At 34.7% G+C, this 11,767-nt stretch overlaps 1 protein-coding gene across 1 annotated transcript; it reads right to left on the bottom strand.

The window, feature by feature from the left end:
* Positions 1 to 1,073: 1,073 nt before the first annotated feature.
* On the bottom strand, positions 1,074 to 1,657 carry LOC111384852 (CCR4-NOT transcription complex subunit 3-like). Its single transcript, XM_023009188.1, has 2 exons — positions 1,422 to 1,657; positions 1,074 to 1,334 (listed from the first exon to the last, which is right to left on the bottom strand). Exons 1-2 carry the CDS (start codon positions 1,512 to 1,514, stop codon positions 1,089 to 1,091), a joined length of 339 nt encoding a protein of 112 aa, XP_022864956.1. The 5' UTR covers positions 1,515 to 1,657; the 3' UTR covers positions 1,074 to 1,088.
* Positions 1,658 to 11,767: the final 10,110 nt, after the last annotated feature.

Raw genomic sequence — 11,767 nt, forward strand, 5'->3', positions numbered from 1 at the left:
AGCACATTTATGTTTTGCAATCTACTTAATTTTAAGAAAAATCAATATAACGAATTACCGAAGTGATGATATTAGAATATGAAGGGTGGAGTATATTGTAATTTCAAAAATGGTACATCGACTGGTCACCTTAAAAAAGTCAGATAAGCATGAACCATGGTGTTTATTATTTTCCATCTTTCGGCTATAAGATAAGCCTGCCATTTCAATCTTTGGAACTTATAAGTATGTTTGACCAGCTTATTTTTTAGAATATGCCCACCCAAACATGCAATAGTGCCATCATGATTCAGACCATGAAAGCAGCTACCGATTTAATGCAAATTGTTGACAGCACCTGCAATGTGTGCAAACTGTGGACACCCACCTGCCAAGCTGAGTACCCTATGCTGAAAATGTAAATTTTTGTGTTTCAAAATTTCAGTTCTACCCTAAAAGTACGATCTGCCAAGTAAAAGGTAACACCACAATAATAAAGTCAACTTTAAATTAAAAATATCATTAAATGCATAGGCTCAAAGTTCATAAAAGTAAAAGGTGAAACTGATTTGAGAAAGATGGGTAATAAACAGCTATAAAACAATATATCTTCAAAATTACAGTAGGCGCAGGGAAAAATAAGGGTTCAGATCCAGAATAATCTCTAAACAAAACGTAGAAATATCATTATGAAAGAAAGCGTAATGCAGATAAAGTATATCAACAGCATATACCAACAGGTTGCCCAAATAAAGTACGTTATATTACAGAATATAATAAATCATAGCATGCAGAATCTTAGAAACATTATTTACAAACTGTGTATACGATACATCTTCCTTTGTGAACATGCAGTAATGATCTTTAATCTTTAAATTTAGTTTCCAGAAAACACTAACTGTATGTAAAAAGAATGACACCGCCCTCTATCAGCAAAAAATAAATTGAAAATTGAAAAATGCAGCAGCAGTTATGAAGCTCAAAAACACTTTCCAGTACATGGACTAATTCTATGACACCAAATACACCTTGTGCGATTGACGCCTAAGAAAAGGAACTAAGCAAGTGACACATAATGCCAATAGAAACATGCCCTGAAAAAAATCAAATTAAATAGAAAAATAAATAAAGCAACAAATCAGACAAAATGATTTTATGGTTCTAGAAGAAAAATGAAGAAACAGAGTCAGCAGACAAAGAACTAATAAAAGACGAGAGGAGACCTTCTTATCCTTGATCTCACTGGACTGAATCCATGTCTTAATCTGGTCTCTATACCTCTGAAGCTTCTTTATTTCCTTCTTCAAGTCCGCCTCGAATTTCTCCTTCTGGTTCGCATTGTCCGTATCGTAAACCTGAAAACAAGGAAAAAATTGAAAGTACCAAACAATTATAAAAATCAAATAAAATCAGAATATAGAGAGGGTAAGAAAGAGAAGGACCTTGTTCCAAATACTATCAAAGACATCGACGCCTTCTTGGACCTTCTTGAGAACGCGATCGATCTCGCCCTGTAACTTCCGACTTGCGCCCATTGCAAAATTCTACGATTGAAGGAAAAGAAAATGAGAAATAATCATTCAATAACCTAAAGATTTTTCTATTTGTTGCTGGTGATCCGAAATTTTCTGATGTGTAGGTTTTCGTGAAAGTGATGGTGACTGCATTTTTATTGGCTTAGTCAAATCCCCTCACTTTTACTCGAATTTTCAACAATTGCATATTTTTAAACTGACCTTGTCACTCGAAATATTATTTTGTTTAAAAATTCATACCCTTTTAGTTAACAAATAAAAATCTAATAATTCACACTTAAAATTTCAAAATTTGCCAACTTTTCTTATTTATTTATTCTAACACAAATAAAAACTCTCTCATTTTTCATCTTCTTCAACCCCAAAATCTCACAAATTTATCAAATGCTAAACAAATTTTTTTTATATATTTATCACTTCGAAACGATAAGTATATTTATGTATGGTTAGTTTTATTTTCGTTAAATTAGTATATTCTTTTAATCAATAAATCTTATTTCGATATAGATTAACATGTTGATAAAATTTAGGTAGCGCTATTTTCATCTACAATTTTTATAAATACATTCCACTCTAGGTTCATCCCTAATAAAATTTTAAAATTTTAAAAAAATACTATTTACATCCACGTTATATTCCAATCTTGTCCTTACTAAATTCATTCAATTAAATAACATATATCCACATAAATTTTGTATATTTATTCCATTTTAAATACATCCTTAACACTGTGTATTCATTTTTTTTTCTTTTTAGAATCTGTAAGGAAAATTCGTACTAGAATGCAAATATTCACAACGCATCATTCATCCTATTAGTAACGACATTATCTAGCCTTGACAAAATTACGAATTTATCATGAACTTATATAAAAATTGAACTAATAATCACTTGTGAAGAAACAAAAACATCAGCAGTTTTTTTGGGAAAACATGAAATAAAACAGACATCAAATGTGTAAAATTTATTTGGAACTAAATTACCAGGGGAAAGTGAGAATAGTTTAGTACTCATGTTTACATAACACTAAAACAATTTCAAATCAAGTCCTCAGATGACTACCATTGCCCACAGTTTAGCTTCTTCCTAAAAATTTCCGTAAACATCCTAGTTTTGAAGAACTTGAATTCAACGAAGGTCCAAATGATGCATTATTTTGATTAACAGAATCTTTCAGAGTTAAACATTGGCTATTTTGGGAATGAAAGGAATGGGCAACTAGCCTTTCTCGGAGCCCTTCATCTTGGCTTCTTGCTCACGGATCTTCTGCATCTGGAGCATTCTCTCCATAAAAAGCTCATATTCGCACTTTTCATAGGTGTGGCTAGGGATGTCAATGAGTCGAGCCAGCTCGCGAGTCGAAATTTTTGGCTGGGGCTCGACTCGAATAAAATGTCCAAACTTTTTTTCGGGCCCGAGCAGAGCAAAAGCTCTGTAAAAAAAATAGGCTCGACTCGAACTTTCAGCTCGGACCTTTCCGGGCCGAGCTGGGCAGGCTCGCTCTTTTTTTTATTATATATATAATATTAATATAGGCAGTAGCCTGTTGCTTTATTTTAAGGCAGCAAGCTGCTGCCTTAGGAAAATGGCAGCACGCTGCTACCTATTAAAAAAAATTCTTTTTTTTTATAATAATATAAAGGCCCATGAGCCGAGCCGTCGAGCCATACGGGCCGGCTCGAGCTTGGCCTGGGAACCCAGATTGGGGCTCAACTCGAGCCTCGAGCCGAGCTAGCTTGAACTTTTTTCGAGCCGAGCCGACGAGTCCAATTGCCATCCCTAGGTGTGGCACTCCGCCTCACACTTCCAAGGCAACTAGAAAAAATATGGTGCAATTCTAGAATGTGATAAGAAGAAGTAGAGTAGTAGGTGAGGAGAATCTCTCCTTGAGAGTTTTCTGGAATATAAACTATTTATTTGAGTATTGGGTGGTGTTGTAATTCTAGAATGTTTTAATTACGCTAATTATGTGATTTCATCAGTTAATAGGGTAGTGATCAAATTAGTCAATTTTTTAGAGTATTGCCTAATTTTCCCTAATTATATTCATGTAATTTTTTTAATCTATTAGGATTCTAATTAAACACAAATTCTAAAAGAATAAAAAAAAGATATATGATAATTTAATGAAAGTAAAAATTAGTGGATCAATTTAGAGTTTTGTATTTTTATTTAATTTTGTTTTTGTCTATTTAAGTAAATTTACATAGGATTTAAAATATACTAAAATTTTCTTTTAAAAGTGGATGTATTTATAAAAAGTGTGGATGGAAATAGCGCTACCCAAAATTTTTTAACATATCCATAATTTTTTAAGCATAAACAAGAAAAAATATTCATTTGCATGTATATTCTTTCATTCACTATTCATGACAATGTACAAAGGGGGTTGGATTGATTGCTAACTACTAGCTCGACTGACCGGCCCTAACAGTTGACTGTTAACAGTTAATCTGACTATTTTTTTAATTAAAAATTCTATCGCCGTTGAGTTAGACTTATTTTTCGATTATTATTTTTTCTTATAGTTAAAAATTATTTTTCATCATACAAATGTGATTGTAATCTCGATTTTTTATTTTGTTGATTTTGAATTGAATGAAAAAAGATCAATGGTATGAAAATGGACAAGTGATATACGTAGTGGCATTCCAATTTCTTAACATCGACTACATCATATGCGAAATGTACCATGATTTACAAAACAAGTTGAAAGTCAATCATTTTCAGTACGATATGAAATTGAAATTTATATTCAACGAGCATTCATCCATTTTCGATTCTACCTATGAAGTTTACATCTAATGCTAAAGTAGATTATCTATTAGAATTGAACAAAATGTACACGAGTCCTCTTTATGTGACTTTAGTGGGGAAAAATGTCGTGAAAGTTAACACGAAGATTTGGATGGAGGGAATCATAATGTCAATGATTTTTGGTACAGAATGTAGATAGCTCGTGAGGATGATGAGATTATTCCTGATGTGGTTGTTCTTTATCGTGATCTTGTTGTTACGGACAGAATTTCGTCGATAGTTCACAACATTGAGAATGAAAATGAATTTATAAATAAGGATTTGATTACTTTATCTCGTTAGAGACATGCAAGGGATGGGAGCTCAGGGGTTGGACCAAGTAGACCGTCCTTTAATTCTTCGTGTGCGGTTTCTGATGATGAAACAAAGAAAGATTTGCAAAAAAAAATTGTACACCGGATTGCATTGAATCCAACTTTGAGTTCAAAATAAAAAAATCAAACAAGTCATTGTTGACAATTATCTATGTCAATGACAGTTGTCATTGACTTTTGCAAGTAACGAAGATGGATACGAATGAATTATTTAAAATTCACAAGTATCACGAGAACATAGTTATGAATTGGAATTCATTGAAATGATCACAGGCAAGTCCGAGCATGGTTTATTGGTCGACGGATAATACACAAGTATAGGACTTACAGATGATATACAGACCTTCAAACATCATTTACAACGTCCACCGAGAGTATGGAGTGGTCATGAGCTACTAAAAGGCCTAAAATGACAAAAAATATGCGTTGGAGGATTTAATCTGCTCATCGATGAGAGCTATACTAAATTGAGTTGGTATTATCATAACATGGGGACAACTAATTTTGGCTCAACATATTTTATTGAGATGAAGAACGAAAATTGCTTCAAGTTTTTCTTCAAGGCACTTGAACAATGCATTTGGGAATTTCAAAATGGGATATGATCCCTAATTCTAATCGGAGGTACAACTCAAAAAGCTAGATACAAAAGTAAGTTGATGTAAACATCTAAATTTACCCTATTACATTCGGCATATTAAGAGCGAGAACGATCTATCGATGTGTTGGTTTTTCACAAAACTGAGGGAACTAATTGGGACGTCGTGGACCTTACCTTTGTAACTGATCGGGGTCCATCTATAATAAATGGTACCGTCGAAGTTTTCACGAGACACATTATAGGCATTGCATATATCATATACAAGGCAACCTGAAAACTAAGTATTTAGGTAAAGACATCGTTTCATTGTTTAGAAAAGCGACAGGAGCTTACAACGTTGAAGAATGTAATATATTCATGATCAAAATAGAAAGTAAATCATTCCTGGTATAGGATTCTCAAACAAAAATTGTGATTGAACATTGGACGTGGTCACATTTTTCAAGACGACGAACAATACGAAGTCTTTTCAATGCATTATTTAAGAAGGATCGAGTGTTACCAATCATCGCAATGTTTGAAAACATTCATAACAAGCTATAGTAGTAGTTTCACGACCGACGTGTGGAATTACAGAATTGCTGCACTAGCATGTTAGCCCCCACTTAAGAGGATAAACTCTTCTAGACTACAGAAAGTTGCGAGAAAGTTGAATGTGAAATCATTGGTTGAGTTGCGCTTCTTCGTGAGATGTGCACGTTATATGACATATATGGTGGATTTGATTAATAACACTTGCACTTGTAGTCGATTTCAGTTGGAGAGTTTTCCATGTCAGCATGTAGTCGTAGTGGCTATGTATAGAGGTCTTGCAGCGAGAATCTTATGCTCTTTTTATTACATGGTTGATAATTGAATAACTGTGTATGCTGAGATTGTATTTCATCTACCGAATGAAGCAGAGTAGAAAGTTTTCAACCATATTCTCCCCACTTAATAGTTTGTTGCCACCCAAAAATAAAACAACGTTGTCTTGGACGTCTATATATGTCTAGAAAACCATCTTTCAGAGAGTTTCCTTGACCGCATAAATACTGCAAGTGTAGAGCACAAGTTAGATTCCCCTAAATGACAACTAGATGGATGTGTAATCTGTCAACGTTAATTTTCAACTATAGTTTCATATTCCAAATCAACTATTAGAAAGTTGCAGTTAGTCTCCATACTTTGTTTTCGTATAATTAAAATAATATACACTTTATTACGGACACAACTAAAAAAACAATATTTGCATTTTTTTTGATAAATAACTTACAATATGCAACGACTTTAAGTTAAATAATTAATATTTACATTTTCAAATAAAATAATATATAATATCTGCGGATCACAATTGAATTCATACAAATCTCATACTAACTTCTTCTTCCAATTTTATATCCAAGATTGTAAAGAAAGAGAAAATAATTCTTGAACGTACGAATAAAATCCTTCAACAATCACTTTATAAATACATAAAGGTTTTCAAAAGGAAAAAAAAATTGAAAAAACATATTAAATCTTAAAATCTTCACAACCAAAATAATTTGATCATCAAAACATAAATACATTTTTACATAACTTATCCACCATTGCGTGCTCACCCAATCTTCCTCCATCTCAAACACAGTTAATTATTACCTAAAAAAATAAATCATGATTCATATGAGATGATGATCTCAATAAGTGAAATAGCATGACATGATAGTCCATGAGATTCGTGAACATACTTGATGAGACACGAAATTAATAAAAATCGAACTTCGTGGTTCTAATTTCGTGCGTAGCGCTACTAAACACCATGATTTCATAACATAATCAAATCGACTTCTATAAGTTTAAACAATGAAAATACATGAATTTCACTTACCTCGAATTTGATGATCCTATTAGCACGTAGGAAAATTCTTGAAAAATATTCGTGTGTGTGTGTGTTTTTCTTTTTCTCTTCTTCTTTTTTTTTTCTTTTGGGAATATATATAAAAAGAATATTTCCTTAATTAATCATTTTAATTACGGTAATTAACATATACATACATATTATTTATGTTAATTACCTTTTTGGTTTTTTTGGTAAGATTGAATAAGAAAAGGAAAATCTCCTTAATTGAATCCTTCACTTATGGTAGTTAAAATATATGTACATAATATGTATGGTAATTACCTTTTCGATTTTTGGTATAATTAAATAAAAAGGAAAGTTTCCTTAATTATTTCTTTTAATTATGGTAGTTAACATATACGTACATATTATATATGGTAATTACCTAAATTTGCATTAAATTATTCCTTACCATAATAAAAACATGCAATAATTATTTCTTACCATGTATGTAGATGCTACATATATATGCTATAGTCCCTAAACTATGGACGGGTATAAAACTTGACCTCTAAACTTTCATAGTTATGTGATACGATCCCTAAATTATAGTTGATGTGTAATTTGTCCCTGAACCTTAGTCTCTATATAAATTGGTCCTTAAACTATGTTTATTGAGCAATTTGGTCCCTATACTTATGTTAACGACATGTAGAGAATTTTAGGTTATTATAATCTACCCATCTAAATAAAAAATTTTGTCCTCGAAAATTACCTCAATTATCTTCGTCAAATAGTTGGGGATATTTGGTTCGCATTTCATCCTCACGTTCCTAAGTTGCTTATTCTATTAAATGATGTTGCCATAACTCCTTGACCAATGATATTTCCTTGTGGCGAAGCTTTTGTACCTTTTGTGCTATAACGTAAAGTGGAACTTCTTTGTAACTTAAGTTCCACTGGATCTTCAATGGTTCATGCTTTACCACATGACTCGGATCTGGGACATATTTCTTGAGTGTGGATACATGGAAGACATCATGCACTGCAAAAAGTTTCAGTGGTAAAGCTAATTGATATGCCACATTTCCATCTCGTTTGAGTATCTCGAAAGGTCCGATGTACCTCGGTTGGAGTTTTCCTTTCTTACCGAAACGCAGGATGCCTTTCATTGGGGTGGCTTTCAAAAATACGTGATCACCAACGACAAATTCTAGATCTTTTCGTTTTCTATCTGCATAGCCTTTTTGTTTGTCTTGGGCAGTCTTAATACTAGCTCGGGTCTTTTCAATGGCCCAAACTGTTTGTTCCACAATTTCAGGTCCTAATATCTTACGCTCACCAACTTCATCACAATGAACGGGTGATCTGCATTTCTCCCATATAGGTCTTCATATGGTGCCATGTCGATAGAGGCATGGTAGCTATTATTGTAAGCAAACTCAATTAATGGTAGATGTTTCTCCCAATGCCCTCCAAATTCTAGGACACACATTCAGAGCATATCTTTTAGAGTTTGAATAGTTCGCTCCGATTGTCCATCCGTTTCGGGGGTGGAATGTTGTACTAAACTTTAACTTAGTTCCCATCACCCGATGCAAACTTGTCCAGAGATTTGATGTAAACCTTGGGTATTTGTCTAATACCATCGAGACTGGAACACTATGTAGTCTTACTACTTCGTTAACATGTAACTGTGCTAATTGGTCCAAAGAAAAGGTCATTCGGACGGGCAAGCAGTGAGCTGCTTTGGTCAATCTATCAACTATCACCCAAAGGGCCTCATGACCCTTCACTAACTTTGGAAACCAAAAACAAAATCTATTGTTACATGCTCCCATTTCCATTTCGGAACTTCTAATGGTAATAGTAACCTTGATGGTCGTTGATGTTTGGCTTTCACTTGTCGACATACAAGGCATCTCTCAACAAACTCAACTATGTCTTTTTTCATATTCTTCCACCAAGATACGGCTTTTAAATCACGATACATCTTTGTACTTCTTGGGTGTACTGAATAAGGTGTGGTGTGGGCTTCTTCTAGAATTTCCTTTTTCAACTCCTCAAAGTCTGGCACATATAAACGTCCTTGATAATATAATGTTTTGTCCTCGATTGCAGTAAATCCTTTCTATTTTTCTGTATCAATCTTGGCTTTAATAAATTCGAATGACTGATCACCCTTCTGGTGGTCCTTGATTCTATGACGGAGTGTCGATCGAATCAAGAGTGCTTCATTCGAGCTATAGTCTCCGATGGGCTCATGACTATTCCGAGGCTCAATTTCTCAAATTCCTTATATAGAGGTTCATGCGCTGTTAACATTGCTAAATTGCCCGTGGTTTTCCTACTCAAAGCATCTGCCACTACGTTCGCCTTGCCTGGATGGTAATGGATTTAACAATCATAATCCTTTACCAATTCAAGTCATCTTCTCTGCCTCATATTCAACTCCTTTTGAGTGAAAATGTATTTGAGGCTTTTATGATATGTATAAATGTCACATTTATCCCCATACAGATAGTATCTCCAGATTTTCAAAGCGTGTACGACTGCTGCGAGTTCTAGGTCATGTGTGGGATAATTTTGTTCATAAGATTTCAATTGTCTAGATGCATAGGCGACTACTTTACCTTGTTGCATTAAAACACAACCTAAGCCTTGCTTGAATACATCACTGTATATTACGAAACCTTTTGATCCCTTAGGTATAGTCAACACTGGTGCTTTAACTAGCTTTTTCTTCAATTCCTCAAAACTACGTTTGCATTTCTCGGTCTATTCGAATTTCGCACCCTTACGCATCAACTGAGTCAAGGGTCCCGATATTTTTGAAAATCCTTCTATAAATCTTCTGTAGTATCTTACTAAACCCGGAAAGCTACGAACTTCTCCCACATTGGTTGGTCTCGACCAGTTCAACACCGCTTCTACCTTACTTGGGTCCACTTCAATTCCCTGGGCTGTGACCACGTGTCCAAGGAACACAACTCGTTCTAATCAAAATTCACACTTTTTGAATTTGGCTTAAAGCTTATCTTTCTTCAAAATTTGTAACACAATTTTCAAATGTTATTCATGCTTCCTTTCAGTCTTCGAGTAGATCAGTATATCATCGATGAACATGATGAGAAATTGTTCTAGGTATTCGTGAAATGCATGATCATCAAGTCCATGAGTACTCCCGGAGCGTTAGTCAGGCCAAAAGGCATAACTAAGAATTCGTAATGGCCATACTGAGTTCTGAAGGCCGTCTTCGAGATATCACTAGCTTTTATCCTCAACTGATGATATCTTGACCTCATATTGATCTTCGAAAATACCGTCGCACCTTGTAATTGATCAAACAGATCTTCGATTCTAGGAAGCGGATATTTATTCTTGATGGTGATCTTATTCAATTCTCAGTAATCGATACACATCTTCATAGATCCATCTTTCTTCTTAACCCCCAAGGCGACACACTGGGTCTCATAAAGCCCTTTTCTAATAATTCCTCGATTTGTGTTTTCAATTCCTGTAGTTCTTTTGGTGCCATTATGTAGGAAGCTTTAAAAATAGGACCAGAATCGGGAGTCAAATCAATTATGAACTCTACTTCCTATTCTGGAGGCATTCCAAGTAAGTCTTCAGAAAAGACTTCTGGAAATTTCCATACTACTTTGAAATCTCTGATTGTCTACACTTTATCTTCTTTGGCCAGCACTGACATCAAGAACCCTATGTATCCTTCTGAATTTAAAAGTTTTCGGGCTTTTAAGGCAGAAATGAATTTGGGTAGAGATTTTGTTTTATGCACTGAAAGGCGAAGTTCTACTCCTCCAGGCTACCTAAAAATTACTTCACTCTCAAAGCATAGAATCGTTGCGTGGTTCTTTGAAAGCCAATCCATTCCCAGGATTATGTCGAACTCACGCATGTCCAAGACGTATAAGTTCATGTCCAAGATTTACCATCAATTTCTATCCCTACTATCTTTACTATATAACTTGTGTTAAGTACATCCCCTGAAGGGATGACTTCTAATGATGCATTGGCAACTTCACTACTTACATCTATTGTGCTCATAGATTTCGGCAATTTAAAAGAGTGAGTGGAACCAGAATCTATCAAAACATATGCGGGAGCACCAGTTATGAGAATGTTACCTGCCAACACATTTTGACCGGCATCCTCCTCACATTGTGCAAGGGCATAGACCCTGGCTTGCCCTTTAGGTAGATTCCTGGGTTTCTGTTGTTGTGGTGGTTGCCTCGACTTCTGATTCTTAGGGCAAAACTTTGCCATGTGACCTGTCTCTCCACAATATAAGCATACACTGGTTCCCATGAGGCATTTCCCAGCATGATGCTTCTGACACTTGTCCCAAATTGGATTCTCCGAATATTTTCTCGAAGGTGACACTTCTTTCACTTTCTTTGCAAAATTTTGTTAATTCTATCTTTGTGATCCTGTCATTTACGCTTCTCTGGTAGTACAAGTTGCCGAGGTCTACTAGTACTGTTGGCATTTTCCTTGAAGTTGGCTAACTGTGCCTTTGCCAGTACTTCGTGGTATGTGCCCAATTCAAAGGTGACCACTAATTGTCGGAGATCATCGCATAGACCTTGTTCAAAGAGTCACGCTTTCTTTTCCTATCTATTAACCAATTGTGGGGCGAAGCGAGATAGGTCCTCAAACTTCCTTTCATAATCCGATAGTGTCAAGTTTCCCCGTCTAA

Source organism: Olea europaea, unplaced genomic scaffold (genome assembly GCF_002742605.1).
Source record: "Olea europaea var. sylvestris unplaced genomic scaffold, O_europaea_v1 scaffold3025, whole genome shotgun sequence".
In the NCBI taxonomy this organism is placed as follows: domain Eukaryota; kingdom Viridiplantae; phylum Streptophyta; class Magnoliopsida; order Lamiales; family Oleaceae; genus Olea; species Olea europaea.

Bases quoted from the DNA above. Each gene is read 5' to 3' on its own strand.
- LOC111384852 (XM_023009188.1), bottom strand. From the start codon at position 1,514: ATGGGCGCAAGTCGGAAGTTACAGGGCGAGATCGATCGCGTTCTCAAG. The intron at 1,335-1,421 runs GTCCTTCTCTTT...CCTTGTTTTCAG, and splicing joins TTGATAGTATTTGGAACAAG to GTTTACGATACGGACAATGC.